Source organism: Triturus cristatus, chromosome 1_1, assembly GCF_964204655.1.
Source record: "Triturus cristatus chromosome 1_1, aTriCri1.1, whole genome shotgun sequence".
NCBI classification, from domain to species: domain Eukaryota; kingdom Metazoa; phylum Chordata; class Amphibia; order Caudata; family Salamandridae; genus Triturus; species Triturus cristatus.
In genome coordinates this window covers 58,591,349-58,611,445 of record NC_140579.1, presented here as the reverse complement: position 1 = coordinate 58,611,445, position 20,097 = coordinate 58,591,349, and the positions used below count along the sequence as shown (strand labels likewise).

At 48.6% G+C, this 20,097-nt stretch overlaps 1 protein-coding gene across 1 annotated transcript in view; it reads left to right on the top strand.

Annotated features, from left to right (window-relative positions):
- Window positions 1–20,097, top strand: part of LOC146869390 (E3 ubiquitin-protein ligase TRIM39-like) — a 133,692-nt gene that overhangs the window by 84,245 nt on the left and 29,350 nt on the right. Inside the window, exons 4-5 of the mRNA XM_085599708.1 lie at window positions 4,217–4,239; window positions 6,186–6,301. Coding sequence (XP_085455834.1) covers window positions 4,217–4,239; window positions 6,186–6,301 — 139 coding nt within the window. The remainder of the gene's footprint in view (window positions 1–4,216; window positions 4,240–6,185; window positions 6,302–20,097) is intronic.

The window sequence follows — 20,097 nt, the reverse complement described above, 5'->3', positions numbered from 1 at the left end:
ATACAAGAAAGTCATTAGTCATAGAACGCGCCCGTCAGCCCTCCAAATTGGTTCATGGACCCGATACCTCACTTCTGTTCCTAGCTGAGGAGCACCAACCTGATGCAGATGAATTCTACTTGATTAGTGCCCGTCAGCTGCGATGTAGGTACTATTTCTTCTAACCCCCTCCTATTCCCCCTGCCGTCATTGCCCCATTCCCGTTCTTGTGCTATGCTTCAGAAACCAATGACCCTCCTCCCGGTTGCCCCGTACCTCTGCCACAAGGTCACATTAATTACATATTTATAGGCACTGCCACAGAGAGGTTAAGTGATTTGCCCAGAATCACAAGTTGTTGAGCCAATGTTAAGACTCGAGCCTTGTTTCTCAGTAGCAAAGTCAGCAGCTCTGACTAGAACGCCACATTGCTTACATTTAGGCCCCATGCTTGTACCTTCATGCTCGGGTGAGATCCCGCTAGAAACGCCTGACGGCTGGCTGCGAGGATGTCAGCCCTGCTCATGAGATGCGGCCTAGGGACTGAAGCATCAACTTTGATTTCTGTTGCTACTTGGAACATAAACAGCCCTTTACCAATTCTAGAGCTTGACAGTATTCCTAGGAATTACATTATGGTCCTGGCTTTCTTCCTTGATTTAAACCCCCGCTTGTCTGTTCACCTCTGAAAATAACTACAACCAAAACATCCACACGATGATTGCGGAAGGGGCAATTTGAAACGATGGGTCTTTAAACTACACAATGAATGCATGTTTTTCCTTCCTCCAATCATCTTTTATGCTTCTAAAGTAGTTCAGCGCGCTTTTTGCACTTTCTCCAGATATTGTGCAACTGAAAGATATCACTTTTAAAATGTTGGTCATGGGCAGCTCAGCCTTTTATCCATGCATGCCTGAGAAAAGTGGTATAGAGTATGGTGGAGGTGGCACATTTTATTATGCAGCTGTACCAAATGGCAAACCCCGTGCCACCCAGCAGTATACAAAAAATAAATTCTCCTTAATAGCAGATGTGAGGGATCGGATTTGACTGTTTATGAGAGGCGTGGGTTGGCGTGGGTGTGGAGGGATGATATTGGACTAGAGCCGGAGAGCTCCATGCCAGACCACAGATGTACCACGAAGAGGCTATACAGCAGTTGAATTGGCTCAGTGTGCTTTAATTGATGCAGTAAAAAGGGCTCCCTGGTGACAAGGCAGCCGGACAGTAGTCAGGCCGACATTGCTAATGCTGTCCACCTCAAAGGCAATTTAGCCTTCTTAGCCAAATGACACCTGACAAAAGTAACAAGCATTTGCAATGCAATAGGTCTCGCATTTACGTGAGTTTGACCTATTGGCATTGTAAATGACAATGCCTTTTATTTATGTTTTGGTTTTTAAAACATAAATAAAAGGCTTTGTCATTTACAATGCTAATAGCTTAAACTCGTGTAAATGCGAGACCTATTGCATTGCAAATGCTTGTTTTATTCTCTCTTCACTCTTGATTCTATCTTTCTTTCTTTTGTATACACCGGTTTTTTGGGGGGGTAAAAGAGGGGAGGTGTGTGGCATCTGTAGCTTGCTGTTCTGCAGTGCCATGGTAACCAGGGAATGTATCCTAGTTACATGACGGGTGGGAATGTTTGATTTGATGTTTTGATTTTGGGACTTATAGAGCGCCTGGTTACCCGAAGGCTTCCCGCTCTGACAAAGTGCTGTGGTGGGAGTGTAGTCCACTTAATGAGAGAGGGGAAACAGTCAAGTCTTCAGCTTCTTTCTGAAGGCGAGTTCATTTTCCAGTACTCTCAGTTAAAGGGGAGGATCGTTCCACAATTTAGGAATCAGATGGGCGAAGGATCTACCCCCCACCTAGATTTTTTTAATTCTGGTGGAATGTAAAAGGTGCAGGTGGGACGACCTCAGTAGTCTAGTAGGCTCATGCGCGGTTATCAGGGTTTTGAGTTTGTTCGGGCATTTATTATTCAAGACCTTGTGGGCAATGCATATGGATTTAAACGTTACCCTAGCATTGATTGGTAGCCACTGGATCTGTGTAAGGGACTCTCTTACCGCGGTGTGCCTAGGAAGATTAAGCTGGAGCCTCTCCGGCTGCTTTCTGCACCATCTGCAGCCTTTTAATCACATACTTAGGAGATCCTAGGTAAAGAGAATTCCCATAGTCCAGTCGAGAGACTACGAGGGCCTGTAGGACTGTTTCCTTAGCTGCTCTGGGATAAGATCCAGTATCTTTCTGAGCATTCTTAGAAGCCCGAAACAAGTGCCAGCCAGTTTAATAGCCTGTTGATTAATTGCAAGGGAACTATCCAACCAGATCACTAGGTTTTTTACGACTGGTCTGGGAGTAGGTGGATTTCCCAAGCATGAAGGCCAGTTATTCAGAGGACTGGTGATAGGCATAATCCCCAGAATCATGAGTTCGGTCTTTTCTCCGTTCAATTTAGGGTAATTGACATCCAGTGGTATCATTTGGTCAAACATGGACCCAATTGAAGATTGTCTTGGTTGGGAGTGCTTGGCATAGAGCCGATCAGCTGCGTGTCGTCGGCATATGACACATATGAAATGCCGAACTCCTGCAACTTGGAAGGATCGGTCGTCCAGGTAAAAGCCGAGCCAATCCAAAGTTTTGTCCCTGATACCGATCTCCCTCAATCTATCTTTCAGTATGGCATGATTGACAGTATCAAAGGCCGTACTGAGATCCAGAAGGATGATGGCTGCAGCTCCTCTGTTATCTAATAAGGCTTTTAATTCCTCAGTGACTGCCAGAAGAGCTGTCTCCGTGCCATGGAGGGCACAGAAACCCATCTGTGTTGGATGGAGTAATTTATTCTCTTCAATGAAGTTAACTAAAATATGGTTTACATGCTTTTCCAACATTTCGCTAAGAAGGGGAAGAAGCGAGATAGGTTGCAAATTGCTGAAAGTTTCAGGATCCAGATGGGGCTTTCTGAGGATAGGTCTTATCACAGCATGCTTCCACGATTGTGGGACCGAGCCAGACTCGAGAGATTTATTGAGGATACTCCGTAGTATAGGGAGTATTGTCTCAGTCACCTTGAGCAGGGCGTGCAGGGGTGCAGAGTCAAGCGGGGAGCCTGATTTCGTAGGCTTCATTAGTTTGAGGATAGCCTCATCCTCTAGTGGAGGGAATTGTAAGAGACTTGGGGCTGATTCCGGTTCACAGGCTATGTATACCTCCTCCTGCATTGGCTGAGGGGGCTTCTGGAAGAGACTATAGATATCTAACACTTTCTTGTGAAAGAAGGAGGCTATTTCATTGCATTGATCATTGGTGGGCTTTATCGATATATTAGCGTTCCGGGGTGAGGACAGGATTCTAACTATTCTAAAGAGTTCCTTAGGGGAGTTCATAGAGTGGGTGATTTTTTTTTCCTTAAGGAAATCTGCTTACACTGTTTTTAGCTCTTTGTGGTAGGATCGGATGGCGGTTTTATATTTATCTTTTAGTACTGGATCGTACTCCTTCCTCCAGTTCCTTTCTAGTCTCTTGCATTGCTTCTTTAGTGTAAGCAGGAGATTATTGTACCATGGGGTGTTCCTAGGCCGGGTATTTTGGTCAGACCTCTTTTTTTAGAGGAGCACAAGACTCCAGCGACTGCCCAATCCAGTTTTCCCATTGCTGGTAGTCCTCCTCTATATTGCCCTCCACCAGCGGCATTGATTTCCCCAAGATGATTTGAATGAGCTGAGGGACTGTTGGTGGATCCAGTGTCTGGGACCTGGATGGGGATCTTCTTACTAAGGAATAAACTACAACTCCTACCTACAACCTGCCTTGAGTGATCCTTTCTGCTGGTACCAGGATCTCACAGATGTTCTGCTCCATATTTAGTCCAAAGGTCCTGCAGAAGCTGAGAAACTGATTACGCATCATTTAGAAATTACTCTGCCCCATACAATCATCTGATCTTTACGTATGTGGTCTAGTCCTTTCTTCAGGAAAGGACCATCTATGACTTTTGTTAGAGCTCGACTTAACTGAATGCATTCATGGGTTAAAGTAAATCTATACTTGATACTTAATCTGTGAATGTCCGTAATAGAATTGTATGTTCATTATTAACATATTTGTATATAGTTATTTGGAATTAGTCAACTTGTGAAAAACTTTTAAAAAATGTTAATTTTACTGTGAACATAAACTCTATTGTCACGTGTTAATCTGTTTGTGTTTCACTCCCCAGGATGCGAAGACCGTTTTGAGAAGGTACGATCTCCTACTTTGACGGCTGACCATATAAAAAATTATAGTCATTAAAATTACTTTTATCACACTGCAGTCTTCTTCATGTTTTTGCCCCTTGTGTGACCTCATTTTTCAATAGCTCCAGTTGACCTCATTTTTCAATAGCTCTAGTTAGGTGTGAGGAGCATAGAAACAAGCGATTCTACGGGGAGATGTAGGATCATATTTTTTCTTTATATTTCCTTTTTTTTTATAATTTTGCCCTCCTGTATAGTTTTTTATGGTATTTGCCATCTTCTTATTCATTTTCTTTTTTCCATTTATTTCCCCTTAATTTGTTTACTTTTCATTTTATAATGTTCCTTTATTTTTTCATAGTTTTCTTTTTCATTTAATTTCATGCACTAATTCCCATTCTCTTAATGTGGCCTTTATCTTACTTTTTTCCTTATTGTGTATATTGTCTTTTTTTATTTTTACTTTTGTCTTTTTTGCCCTTCCATTATATTCCCCTTTTTTCTTCGTGTCTAGTCTTTCTTCTGCCTTTGTTTTTTATTTAACTGTTTCTTCTGTTTTTCTCTTATCCACAGTAAAATCCCCTTCTTGGATAAAGTTTTTTATCTTAATGTGTGTATTTTATGTTATAAAGCAGTATTATAATATTCATTGTATGGCTTACTGGGTTGAATGATTGTTGCTGAACCATGCAGGATTCTAACGATGCGCAGACTCGGGCTTTCCTCCTTCTGGCACTGAGCAATTAAATAACATTGAAATAGTTTATAAATCAAATTTCTACAGCACCTAGAAACAGTAGAAGTGTGATATGATGTGCTATATAATGACAAGTTATTTACAGTAATATTAGTTTTCTAACATACTTTTTCACTTTCAACGCATTGGTAACTAATTTAGTCACATTTACTTAATATTATTATATAACTCAGTAACTTAGTGTTGTACAGTACAAGTGACACTTTGATTTTCCTCATCGTATACATTCTATGTCCCATTCTTATCTTTGTTATGTAATGTAATGTAACGTGGATTGGTAGAGCGTGAAGTTGTCGCCCGTGTGGGTGTCCAGGCACTGAGTAGGTGCCGGCTGTGCAAGATGGTTCAGTTAAAGAGCCAGGTTTCCAGTTTCTTGTAAAACTCTGTAAGAGACGTGGCTATCCTAATATGCTGAGCGAGGTCATTTCAGCATTTGGCTGTCAAGCAAGAGAACGACCTGCCTTCTGTCTTACTTCTATGGATACTAAGGTGTGTGTGTGAGGGCGAGTGATGCCGAGTGGAGGGTCCTGGTTGGTTGGTTGGATGGTTGGTTGGTTTAAGTGTAGTCTGTGGTTGAGATCGGTGGGACGCAGGTTGTGTAGTGTCTTGTAGGCATGGGTGAGCATCTTGAACTTGCGGCATTTCAAGACTGGGAGCCAGTTAATTTGTCGGAGGTGAGTAAGGTTGAGTACTAGTCTGGTAACAGCGTTTTGTGTGGTTTGCAGCTTTAGAGATCACGTTAATGCACACCCTCGGTTATTCTTAGGTCTCGTGTTTGTTATTCAAGAACTTTTGCATTTACAAAAATTACTTAAATTATATATTTTCCCTCTATACGGGGCTTTAAGTGGGCCGGGTCCTGCCGGTATTTCTAACAAGCATTGAAAATGCAATAGGTCTCGCCTTTGATTAAGTTAAAGCCATTTGCTTTGCTAATGGTATTGTATAGCAAAGCAAATGGCTTTAACTTAATGAAAGGCGAGACCTATTGCATTTTTAAATGCTTGTTTGTTTGTGGCTTGGTGTTCCATTCTTCATTTTTCTCTGAGTAAATACTCCCTACTCACTGCATACCTCTTTATTTATATAATTATTTCTTTATATTTTTACTGGCTCAATGCTTAAATTCTGTCCTACCCTTACCGTCTGAGCAGATGGGAATTTCATTGCATCTCTATTGGTCTGTTTCCAAGGTATAAAAATATGAAAGCTCAGCAAACTGATGGTGATACCTTAACGGAGAACAAAGTGGAGGAGGAGGAGAAGGAAGAAGAGGAGGACCTGCAAATAAAGATAATTGAATCATTGGGTGAGAAACCACAAACTTGTCATTAGTGTGAACTATAAAAATGTCCAGTAAACTTTGAATGTCCATATTTTTCATCTCGCCCATATATTTAGTTGGCAAATGTGTTGTTAGATGGGGACAGATGTATCAAAGAATGGTTTTGCGATTCTCAAATAGCGATTTTTTGAGAATCGCTATTTGAGAATCGCAAATCGAGAAGTAAATAAAAATTTGCAAATATTTTGCGATTCCTTCGCATTCCTTAATTGCGACTCGCAAATTGTGAGTCGCAATTAAGGAATGGCTTCCCATTCATTGCTATGGGCCAAGAGGCCCAAATGAATGAATGGGAATTGCATGCGCAATTTGCCAGTACCCAATGTGTACTCGCAAATTGTGCATGCAATTTCAAGGGTGCAAGGATTCCAAAAGGGCACCCTGTTGCACCCCGGAAATGTGCATGTGTGCATATGTGGTGCTCATACATGCCTTACGGGCATGTATGTGCGCTACATGGCACTTTGAAAAATGCAAAAAAGTGCAGTTTTCAAAGAAATCGCAATTTACCACCAACCTAAAGTTGGTGGTAATTTGTGATTTCTTAAGCCAAAATCTCACAACTTGGGTGCTTCCTACATCACATTTAAGGAAATTCGCAAATTTTGCGATTCCCTATTTTGCAAGGGCCTTTTGGGAAGATACATCCCAAAAAGGCGTTTTCCCGTTCGCAAATGGCCCAATTCTGAGAATCGTCCCGTTTGCGAACTGGGAAAGAGCTTGATACATATGCCCCATGGACACTTAAATCCCAACCTATGAAAGACCTTAAATGCTGATAATAAAATGAATGCATTAATTAAAGATGAATTTATAAAACATGCAGGCATTTTTGAATATTTGTAAAATACCTGTTTATTTATCTATCCACTGTTCTGGACTTCGGAGTACCAGCATCGTAAGGAAAAGCGGCAGAGTGGGCCTGCTGTGATTTGACTTGTGGCCTTGTGACTGACTTAACTCTCTCTGCTGTCATCTTACGGCAAAACATAGTTAATTGACCGGAATCTATAATAAAAATTAATATTAGTCATACAAAGAATGCATAATTCACCCAATACCATAGTAGGGGTTTCTTGAGTAGGACTTCGGGGCTCCGCCTCCTCACATAATTTGCAACCCCATTATCGGTTTTAGGTTCTGCATGAATTATATTGTATTTAATATATCTTAAGAGGGGCTTCTCTTATCAGTTGCCAAGGCCAAAGTACTCATCCAAATCAGCTTTAGTGTATTAAACATTTTTTTCTTACATTAAGGCTGCACAGCACATACTATTTACAGATACTTATCTTCTCCTGGCTGCACTCATTTCTGATACTTAACTTCTACTAAAGCTATTCACACGGTTTAAGCCTCATCCACTGTCCAGACTTCAGGGACTGTTAAACCATAGGATACGATCTCTTCATAGGGAAAACGCAGACAGCTTGTAACAGTATGCGGGAATGCTTGCTTTTTTATGAAGTTTTGAACATTTGTGGCATTTCCTATTCATACATCAGTACCTTTCTTTGCACTTACTAGGCATTATCGGAATGATTTTACTACTATACAGGCAGTCACAATTGCAGTTAAAAGGGTCTTGATCTGAATGGTGGACCAGGTGCAGTGAACCCAGAGCCAGAAGTTGTCATAACACCACTAAACACCAAATATTGCTATTTTTTACTTCTAAACAAGCAATCACAAGTGCAGTTATCCAGCAGGCACCAGGGCCATGATTTCAATAGTGCAGCAAGTGCAGTGGCACTTGGATCAGAAGCTCTAGGCACCCCACTAAACACTGATTATTGTTATATTTTAATACTAAACAGGCAGTCACAAGTGCAGGTATCTTGCAGGCGACAAGGTTATTATTTGAATGGTGCAGCAGGTGCAGGGTCACGGGCCCAAAAGTTGTCAGAACTCATCTAAACACCTAATATTGCTCTATTTCACAACTAAAGAGGCAGTTATCTAGCAAGCACTAGGTTCACGATTTCAATTGTGTTGCGCATGTAGAGGTGCCGGGACCAAAAGCTCCAGGCAGGCTACTAAACACAGATTATTACTATATTTTATCACTAAACAGGCAGTCACAAATGCAGTTATCTTTAAGCAGCTTCAGTGGCACCAGGTCCAAAAGTTGTCAGAACACCTCCAAACACCTAATATTGCCATATTTTACTACATACAGGCAGTCACAATTGTAGATACCTTTCAGTTAAAAGGACCTTGATTTGGATGGTGCAGCAGGTGCAGTGGCACCGGGGCCAAAAGTTCAAAGGACCCGACTAAACACCGAATATTGCTACATTTTACTACTGAACAGGCAGTCACAAGTGCAGTTATCTTGCAGTTCTCTAGGGCCATAATTTCAATAGTGCTGCAGGTGCAGTAATGCCGGGGCCCAAAGTCTCTAGGAACCCCTCAAAACACCAAATATTACAATAATTAAATAATAAATAGGCAGTCACAAGTGCGGTTACCTTACAGGCAGTAGAATCAAGATTTGAATGGTTCAGCAGGTGCAGTGACACCAGTTCGAAAGGCTGTCATAACTCCTCTAAACACCAAATATTGCTATATTTTACTACTAAACAGGCAGTCACAAATGCAGTCTTGCAGGCAATAGGACCATGAGTTGAATGTGCAGCAGGTGCAGTGGCACAGAGCCCAAATGTTATCAGAACTCCTCTAAACACATAATACTGCGAGAGAGAGAAGCCCTGCGTGTGGCTTTGTCAATCAGCTCAGATTGGGCTTATATTATGCAGCCCTTCACATCAGTGGGTGGTGCAGGGGAGGAAGCAGCAATGCAGCCCCTAGATGTATCCTCAGGCGTTGCAGAGAGAAGCCCTGCGTGTGGCTTTGTCACTCAGCTCAGATTGGGCTTATATTGGGCAGCCCTTCACATCAGTGGGTGGTGCAAGGGAGGAAGCAGCAATGCAGCACCTAGATGTATCCTCGGGCGTTGCAGAGAGAAGCCCTGCGTGTGGCTTTATGTCACTCAGCTCAGATTGGGCTTATATTGGGCAGCCCTTCACATCAGGGGGTGGTGCAGGGGAGCAAGCAGCAATGCAGCACCTAGATGTATCCTCTGGTGTTGCAGAGAGAAGCTCTGCGTGTGGCTTTATGTCACTCAGCTCAGATTGGGCTTATATTATGCAGCCCTTCACATCAGTGGGTGGTGAAGGGGAACAAGCAGCAATGCAGCCCCTACATGTATCCTCAGGCCTTGCAGAGAGAAGCCCTGCGTGTGGCTTTATGTCACTCAGCTCAGATTGGGCTTATATTATGCAGCCCTTCACATCAGTGGGTGGTGCAAGGGAGGAAGCAGCAATGCAGCACCTAGATGTATCCTCGGGCGTTGCAGAGAGAAGCCCTGCGTGTGGCTTTATGTCACTCAGCTCAGATTGGGCTTATATTGGGCAGCCCTTCACATCAGTGGGTGGTGCAGGGGAGGAAGCAGCAATGCAGCACCTAGATGTATCCTCGGGCGTTGCAGAGAGAAGCCCTGTGTGTGGCTTTATGTCACTCAGCTCAGATTGGGCTTATATTATGCAGCCCTTCACATCAGTGGGTGGTGCAGGGAAGCAAGCAGCAATGCAGCACCTAGATGTATCCTCGGGCGTTGCAGAGAGAAGCCCTGCGTGTGGCTTTATCTCACTCAGCTCAGATTGGGCTTATATTATGCAGACCTTCACATCAGTGAGTGGTGCAGGGGAGGAAGCAGCAATGCAGCACCTAGATGTATCCTCAGGCGTTGCAGAGAGAAGCCCTGCGTGTGGCTTTATGTCACTCAGCTCAGATTGGGCTTATATTATGCAGCCCTTCACATCAGTGGGTGGTGCAGGGGAGGAAGCAGCAATGCAGCACCTAGATGTATCCTCGGGCGTTGCAGAGAGAAGCCCTGCGTGTGGCTTTATGTCACTCAGCTCAGATTGGGCTTATATTGGGCAGCCCTTCACATCAGGGGGTGGTGCAGGGAAGCAAGCAGCAATGCAGCACCTAGATGTATCCTCAGGCGTTGCAGAGAGAAGCCATGCGTGTGGCTGTGTCACTCAGCTCAGATTGGGCTTATATTATGCAGCCCTTCACATCAGTGGGTGGTGCAAGGGAGGAAGCAGCAATGCAGCACCTAGATGTATCCTCGGGCGTTGCAGAGAGAAGCCCTGCGTGTGGCTTTGTCACTCAGCTCAGATTGGGCTTATATTATGCAGCCCTTCACATCAGTGGGTGGTGCAGGGGAGGAAGCAGCAATGCAGCCCCTAGATGTATCCTCAGGCGTTGCAGAGAGAAGCCCTGCGTGTGGCTTTGTCACTCAGCTCAGATTGGGCTTATATTGGGCAGCCCTTCACATCAGTGGGTGGTGCAAGGGAGGAAGCAGCAATGCAGCACCTAGATGTATCCTCAGGCGTTGCAGAGAGAAGCCCTGCGTGTGGCTTTGTCACTCAGCTCAGATTGGGCTTATATTATGCAGCCCTTCACATCAGTGGGTGGTGCAGGGGAGGAAGCAGCAATGCAGCACCTAGATGTATCCTCGGGCGTTGCAGAGAGAAGCCCTGCGTGTGGCTTTATGTCACTCAGCTCAGATTGGGCTTATATTGGGCAGCCCTTCACATCAGGGGGTGGTGCAGGGGAGCAAGCAGCAATGCAGCACCTAGATGTATCCTCTGGTGTTGCAGAGAGAAGCTCTGCGTGTGGCTTTATGTCACTCAGCTCAGATTGGGCTTATATTATGCAGCCCTTCACATCAGTGGGTGGTGAAGGGGAACAAGCAGCAATGCAGCCCCTACATGTATCCTCAGGCCTTGCAGAGAGAAGCCCTGCGTGTGGCTTTATGTCACTCAGCTCAGATTGGGCTTATATTATGCAGCCCTTCACATCAGTGGGTGGTGCAAGGGAGGAAGCAGCAATGCAGCACCTAGATGTATCCTCGGGCGTTGCAGAGAGAAGCCCTGCGTGTGGCTTTATGTCACTCAGCTCAGATTGGGCTTATATTGGGCAGCCCTTCACATCAGTGGGTGGTGCAGGGGAGGAAGCAGCAATGCAGCACCTAGATGTATCCTCGGGCGTTGCAGAGAGAAGCCCTGTGTGTGGCTTTATGTCACTCAGCTCAGATTGGGCTTATATTATGCAGCCCTTCACATCAGTGGGTGGTGCAGGGAAGCAAGCAGCAATGCAGCACCTAGATGTATCCTCGGGCGTTGCAGAGAGAAGCCCTGCGTGTGGCTTTATCTCACTCAGCTCAGATTGGGCTTATATTATGCAGACCTTCACATCAGTGAGTGGTGCAGGGGAGGAAGCAGCAATGCAGCACCTAGATGTATCCTCAGGCGTTGCAGAGAGAAGCCCTGCGTGTGGCTTTATGTCACTCAGCTCAGATTGGGCTTATATTATGCAGCCCTTCACATCAGTGGGTGGTGCAAGGGAGGAAGCAGCAATGCAGCACCTAGATGTATCCTCGGGCGTTGCAGAGAGAAGCCCTGCATGTGGCTTTATGTCAGTCAGCTCAGATTGGGCTTATATTATGCAGCCCTTCACATCAGTGGGTGGTGCACGGGAGGAAGCAGCAATGCAGCACCTAGATGTATCCTCGGGCATTGCAGAGAGAAGCCCTGCGTGTGGCTTTATGTCACTCAGCTCAGATTGGGCTTATATTATGCAGCCCTTCACATCAGTGGGTGGTGCAAAGGAGGAAGCAGCAATGCAGCACCTAGATGTATCCTCGGGCGTTGCATAGAGAAGCCCTGCGTGTGGCTTTATGTCACTCAGCTCAGATTGGGCTTATATTGGGCAGCCCTTCACATCAGTGGGTGGTGCAGGGGAGGAAGCAACAATGCAGCACCAAGATGTATCCTCGGGCGTTGCAGAGAGAAGCCCTGTGTGTGGCTTTATGTCACTCAGCTCAGATTGGGCTTATATTATGCAGCCCTTCACATCAGTGGGTGGTGCAGGGAAGCAAGCAGCAATGCAGCACCTAGATGTATCCTCGGGCGTTGCAGAGAGAAGCCCTGCGTGTGGCTTTATCTCACTCAGCTCAGATTGGGCTTATATTATGCAGACCTTCACATCAGTGAGTGGTGCAGGGGAGGAAGCAGCAATGCAGCACCTAGATGTATCCTCAGGCGTTGCAGAGAGAAGCCCTGCGTGTGGCTTTATGTCACTCAGCTCAGATTGGGCTTATATTATGCAGCCCTTCACATCAGTGGGTGGTGCAAGGGAGGAAGCAGCAATGCAGCACCTAGATGTATCCTCGGGCGTTGCAGAGAGAAGCCCTGCATGTGGCTTTATGTCACTCAGCTCAGATTGGGCTTATATTGGGCAGCCCTTCACATCAGTGAGTGGTGCAGGGGAGGAAGCAGCAATGCAGCACCTAGATGTATCCTCGGGCGTTGCAGAGAGAAGCCCTGCGTGGGGCTTTATGTCACTCAGCTCAGATTGGGCTTATATTATGCAGCCCTTCACATCAGTGGGTGGTGCAGGGAAGCAGCAATGCAGCACCTAGATGTATCCTCGGGCGTTGCAGACAGAAGCCCTGCGTGTGGCTTTATGTCACTCAGCTCAGATTGGGCTTATATTATGCAGCCCTTCACATCAGCGGGTGGTGCAAGGGAGGAAGCAGCAATGCAGCACCTAGATGTATCCTCAGGCGTTGCAGAGAGAAGCCATGCGTGTGGCTGTGTCACTCAGCTCAGATTGGGCTTATATTATGCAGCCCTTCACATCAGTGGGTGGTGCAGGGGAGCAAGCAGCAATGCAGCACCTAGATGTATCCTCGGGCGTTGCAGAGAGAAGCTCTGCGTGTGGCTTTATGTCACTCAGCTCAGATTGGGCTTATATTATGCAGCCCTTCACATCAGGGGGTGGTGCAGGGAAGCAAGCAGCAATGCAGCACCTAGATGTATCCTCAGGCGTTGCAGAGAGAAGCCATGCGTGTGGCTGTGTCACTCAGCTCAGATTGGGCTTATATTATGCAGCCCTTCACATCAGTGGGTGGTGCAAGGGAGGAAGCAGCAATGCAGCACCTAGATGTATCCTCGGGCGTTGCAGAGAGAAGCCCTGCGTGTGGCTTTGTCACTCAGCTCAGATTGGGCTTATATTATGCAGCCCTTCACATCAGTGGGTGGTGCAGGGGAGGAAGCAGCAATGCAGCCCCTAGATGTATCCTCAGGCGTTGCAGAGAGAAGCCCTGCGTGTGGCTTTGTCACTCAGCTCAGATTGGGCTTATATTGGGCAGCCCTTCACATCAGTGGGTGGTGCAAGGGAGGAAGCAGCAATGCAGCACCTAGATGTATCCTCAGGCGTTGCAGAGAGAAGCCCTGCGTGTGGCTTTGTCACTCAGCTCAGATTGGGCTTATATTATGCAGCCCTTCACATCAGTGGGTGGTGCAGGGGAGGAAGCAGCAATGCAGCACCTAGATGTATCCTCGGGCGTTGCAGAGAGAAGCCCTGCGTGTGGCTTTATGTCACTCAGCTCAGATTGGGCTTATATTGGGCAGCCCTTCACATCAGGGGGTGGTGCAGGGGAGCAAGCAGCAATGCAGCACCTAGATGTATCCTCTGGTGTTGCAGAGAGAAGCTCTGCGTGTGGCTTTATGTCACTCAGCTCAGATTGGGCTTATATTATGCAGCCCTTCACATCAGTGGGTGGTGAAGGGGAACAAGCAGCAATGCAGCCCCTACATGTATCCTCAGGCCTTGCAGAGAGAAGCCCTGCGTGTGGCTTTATGTCACTCAGCTCAGATTGGGCTTATATTATGCAGCCCTTCACATCAGTGGGTGGTGCAAGGGAGGAAGCAGCAATGCAGCACCTAGATGTATCCTCGGGCGTTGCAGAGAGAAGCCCTGCGTGTGGCTTTATGTCACTCAGCTCAGATTGGGCTTATATTGGGCAGCCCTTCACATCAGTGGGTGGTGCAGGGGAGGAAGCAGCAATGCAGCACCTAGATGTATCCTCGGGCGTTGCAGAGAGAAGCCCTGTGTGTGGCTTTATGTCACTCAGCTCAGATTGGGCTTATATTATGCAGCCCTTCACATCAGTGGGTGGTGCAGGGAAGCAAGCAGCAATGCAGCACCTAGATGTATCCTCGGGCGTTGCAGAGAGAAGCCCTGCGTGTGGCTTTATCTCACTCAGCTCAGATTGGGCTTATATTATGCAGACCTTCACATCAGTGAGTGGTGCAGGGGAGGAAGCAGCAATGCAGCACCTAGATGTATCCTCAGGCGTTGCAGAGAGAAGCCCTGCGTGTGGCTTTATGTCACTCAGCTCAGATTGGGCTTATATTATGCAGCCCTTCACATCAGTGGGTGGTGCAAGGGAGGAAGCAGCAATGCAGCACCTAGATGTATCCTCGGGCGTTGCAGAGAGAAGCCCTGCATGTGGCTTTATGTCAGTCAGCTCAGATTGGGCTTATATTATGCAGCCCTTCACATCAGTGGGTGGTGCACGGGAGGAAGCAGCAATGCAGCACCTAGATGTATCCTCGGGCATTGCAGAGAGAAGCCCTGCGTGTGGCTTTATGTCACTCAGCTCAGATTGGGCTTATATTATGCAGCCCTTCACATCAGTGGGTGGTGCAAAGGAGGAAGCAGCAATGCAGCACCTAGATGTATCCTCGGGCGTTGCATAGAGAAGCCCTGCGTGTGGCTTTATGTCACTCAGCTCAGATTGGGCTTATATTGGGCAGCCCTTCACATCAGTGGGTGGTGCAGGGGAGGAAGCAACAATGCAGCACCAAGATGTATCCTCGGGCGTTGCAGAGAGAAGCCCTGTGTGTGGCTTTATGTCACTCAGCTCAGATTGGGCTTATATTATGCAGCCCTTCACATCAGTGGGTGGTGCAGGGAAGCAAGCAGCAATGCAGCACCTAGATGTATCCTCGGGCGTTGCAGAGAGAAGCCCTGCGTGTGGCTTTATCTCACTCAGCTCAGATTGGGCTTATATTATGCAGACCTTCACATCAGTGAGTGGTGCAGGGGAGGAAGCAGCAATGCAGCACCTAGATGTATCCTCAGGCGTTGCAGAGAGAAGCCCTGCGTGTGGCTTTATGTCACTCAGCTCAGATTGGGCTTATATTATGCAGCCCTTCACATCAGTGGGTGGTGCAAGGGAGGAAGCAGCAATGCAGCACCTAGATGTATCCTCGGGCGTTGCAGAGAGAAGCCCTGCATGTGGCTTTATGTCACTCAGCTCAGATTGGGCTTATATTGGGCAGCCCTTCACATCAGTGAGTGGTGCAGGGGAGGAAGCAGCAATGCAGCACCTAGATGTATCCTCGGGCGTTGCAGAGAGAAGCCCTGCGTGGGGCTTTATGTCACTCAGCTCAGATTGGGCTTATATTATGCAGCCCTTCACATCAGTGGGTGGTGCAGGGAAGCAGCAATGCAGCACCTAGATGTATCCTCGGGCGTTGCAGACAGAAGCCCTGCGTGTGGCTTTATGTCACTCAGCTCAGATTGGGCTTATATTATGCAGCCCTTCACATCAGCGGGTGGTGCAAGGGAGGAAGCAGCAATGCAGCACCTAGATGTATCCTCAGGCGTTGCAGAGAGAAGCCATGCGTGTGGCTGTGTCACTCAGCTCAGATTGGGCTTATATTATGCAGCCCTTCACATCAGTGGGTGGTGCAGGGGAGCAAGCAGCAATGCAGCACCTAGATGTATCCTCGGGCGTTGCAGAGAGAAGCTCTGCGTGTGGCTTTATGTCACTCAGCTCAGATTGGGCTTATATTATGCAGCCCTTCACATCAGTGGGTGGTGCAGGGGAGCAAGCAGCAATGCAGCACCTAGATGTATCCTCAGGCGTGGCAGAGAGAAGCCCTGCGTGTGGCTTTATGTCACTCAGCTCAGATTGGGCTTATATTGGGCAGCCCTTCACATCAGTGGGTGGTGCAGGGGAGCAAGCAGCAATGCAGCACCTAGATGTATCCTCGGGCGTTGCAGAGAGAAGCCCTGTGTGTGGCTTTATGTCACTCAGCTCAGATTGGGCTTATATTGGGCAGCCCTTCACATCAGTGAGTGGTGCAGGGGAGGAAGCAGCAATGCAGCACCTAGATGTATCCTCAGGCGTTGCAGAGAGAAGCCCTGCGTGTGGCTTTATGTCACTCAGCTCAGATTGGGCTTAGATTATGCAGCCCTTCACATCAGTGGGTGGTGCACGGGAGGAAGCAGCAATGCAGCACCTAGATGTATCCTCGTTCGTTGCAGAGAGAAGCTCTGCGTGTGGCTTTATGTCAGTCAGCTCAGATTGGGCTTATATTATGCAGCCCTTCACATCAGTGGGTGGTGCACGGGAGGAAGCAGCAATGCAGCACCTAGATGTATCCTCGGGCATTGCAGAGAGAAGCCCTGCGTGTGGCTTTATGTCACTCAGCTCAGATTGGGCTTATATTATGCAGCCCTTCACATCAGTGGGTGGTGCAGGGAAGCAAGCAGCAATGTAGCACCTAGATGTATCCTCAGGCGTTGCAGTGTGAAGCCCTGCGTGTGGCTTTATGTCACTCAGCTCAGATTGGGCTTATATTATGCAGCCCTTCACATCAGTGGGTGGTGCAAGGGAGGAAGCAGCAATGCAGCACCTAGATGTATCCTCAGGCGTTGCAGAGAGAAGCCCTGCATGTGGCTTTATGTCACTCAGCTCAGATTGGGCTTATATTATGCAGCCCTTCACATCAGTGGGTGGTGCAGGGAAGCAGCTATGCAGCACCTAGATGTATCCTCGGGCGTTGCAGAGAGAAGCCCTGCGTGTGGCTTTATGTCACTCCGCTCATATTGGGCTTATATTATGCAGCCCTTCACATCAGTGGGTGGTGCAAGGGAGGAAGCAGCAATGCAGCACCTAGATGTATCCTCAGGCGTTGCAGAGAGAAGCCCTGCATGTGGCTTTATGTCACTCAGCTCAGATTGGGCTTATATTATGCAGCCCTTCACATCAGTGGGTGGTGCAGGGAAGCAGCTATGCAGCACCTAGATGTATCCTCGGGCGTTGCAGAGAGAAGCCCTGTGTGTGGCTTTATGACACTCAGCTCAGATTGGGCTTGTATTATGCAGCCCTTCACATCAGTGGGTGGTGCAGGGGTGGAAGCAGCAATGCAGCACCTAGATGTATCCTCGGGCGTTGGAGAGAGAAGCCCTGCGTGTGGCTTTGTCACTCAGCTCAGATTGGGCTTATATTATGCAGCCCTTCACATCAGTGGGTGGTGCAAGGGAGGATGCAGCAATGCAGCACCTAGATGTATCCTCGGGCGTTGGAGAGAGAAGCCCTGCGTGTGGCTTTGTCACTCAGCTCAGATTGGGCTTATATTATGCAGCCCTTCACATCAGTGGGTGGTGCAAGGGAGGAAGCAGCAATGCAGCACCTAGATGTATCCTCGGGCGTTGCAGAGAGAAGCCCTGTGTGTGGCTTTATGGCACTCAGCTCAGATTGGGCTTATATTATGCAGCCCTTCACATCAGTGGGTGGTGCAGGGGTGGAAGCAGCAATGCAGCACCTAGATGTATCCTCGGGCGTTGCAGAGAGAAGCCCTGCGTGTGGCTTTGTCACTCAGCTCAGATTGGGCTTATATTATGCAGCCCTTCACATCAGTGGGTGGTGCAGGGGAGGAAGCAGCAATGCAGCACCTAGATGTATCCTCAGGCGTTGCAGAAAGAAGCCCTGCGTGTGGCTTTATGTCACTCAGCTCAGACTCTGATAACGTTTCCATCTCAGCACAAAGTGGGATGAATCAGAAGCTTCACTGACCCAAACGCACACTGTTGGACCCGGCCTCGTGGCGTGGTCCTTAACCCCCCTGGACTGTGGCCGTTCCCCGCCCCGGCCTTCACGGGCCACCCGTCTGAACTGCTCCAAGGCCCTTCACCCGGAACTGCACGTGGTCGCATGCTCCTCATAGCTCCGCCATCTTGTTGGCATCCACGTCACCCCGTGCACCAGCCCGCGCGACCCCGCTCAACCCGGCCTCGACCCCAGCGAAGCCCCGACCTCGAGGCACCACGGACTGGCCAGGGGGTGCCGCAGGAACCATTCATCGCCCCCGGCGGAGGACGGTATCGATGGGACCCCCAACTGTCCTCCCCTCCCGAGGTGTGATCGCCCTGCAAACTCCCATGGGCCTGGCGCCTCTCCTGCTGGGCGTCTGGCCACCTCCACCCGGCCACTCCGCCCCCTCGGGCGCAAAGGTCCGGACATCAAAGGGCTCCAGACCTATATCTGGGGCGACCCCACCACAGCTCAGCAGTTGTATCCCGGAGTCGAGAGCCCTGCTGATCGAATCGCGGCTGACCCTACGGAGAAGAACTCTTGTCGGAACCATCACGAGCCCTGCTGACTGCGTCGCGGCTCCCTCTTGTGAACCCTTTCTGAACCACCTGGAACATCGGAGCCCTGCAGACGCTGTCGCGGCCCCACCTCGCTGAGACCTTCCTCGGAGCCCTGCTGACGACGTCGCGGCTCGAGCTGAGCAGAAACCATCTTGAGAGCCCTGCTGATTGAATCGCGGCTCTCCACGAACTGTACGCCAGAGCCCTGCTGACGCCGTCGCGGCTCGACCCCTCCGAGATCGGAGGTCCTCCAGCTTGAGGATAAGAACTGGGCCCCAGGTACCCTCGTACCACATTCCTGCCAAAGACTGTCCCGCTACCCCTACCCTTCCAACGAGACATTGAGACTTCTGGTGGATCCCTCGATCCCTTCGTGTAAATATTGAACTCGTAACCTTTTATTGATGATAAAGAATTGCTTGTCTTGAGACAACCTCCTTGAGTCCGGTGTGGTGGTGTTACTGTGCTAGTACGTGATAGGAGAAGGATCTCTCAGGAGACTTCTCGGCAGCGCTCGGCTACTTCGTGCAGTGCGAGGGCCCCCCTTGGTAGTCTCACCGACTCCTCGGGGTCCGCCTTCCAACATTTGGTGGCCAGCGACGGGATCCGAGCCGAACGCAGTACGTACCAGCCAGTACCCACTAGCTACCCATCCAAACGAATAGCATCATGAGCAGCCAGGAAAACAACGCGACAATGGAGTTCCAGCCCGAACGGCTGGAAGAATATACGCACAAAGAATTAAAACAGTTCTGCAGAGACAAAGGCATTGCAACCACCAGCCTCGGTACCAAGGAAGAGATGCAGAAAGCTCTGAGGGCATGGGTGGAGGCCGGGGCAGGCCCCTCCCAGGAAGAAGGGCCCTTGCCCCTGACGGAGACCACAGCAACCGCACTGACCCCGGCAACCGGAGGAAGAAAGAGCCTAGAAACCGGCCTCTCCGAAGAAGAAATACGAGAGCGGGAAAAGGTCCGGAGCCACGAGCTAGAGCTCGCCCGACTGCGACTGGACGGCGAACTCCAGCTGGCAGAAAAGAAACTGGCCCTCGAGCAGCTACGCCTTCAAGAAGAGATAGAAGAGAAGAGACGACACCGGGAGTTGGAGGAAAAGAAACTAACTCTTGAGCACGAGCGCAGTCTCAAGGAGCTCGAGATCAAGGCCAAGAACGGAGGGACCAACACCCCCAGTACTAGAGACACTCTACCGCCTTCCGAGGCCAAGGTACATATCCCGAAGGAGGTCGTCAAGGAGTATTACAAGAATGACGATATCCAACAATGGTTCAAGGCCTACGAGGTGGCCATGACCTCCCATCGAGTGCCCCGAAAGGACTGGGGCGCAGGCCTGTGGGGGCGATTCCTGAGTGAAGGGCGGGACACGCTGCTCCAGCTACCGGAGGAGGTGATGACCTCCTACGATCACATGAAGGAGGCCCTGCTCACCCGCTACGAGCT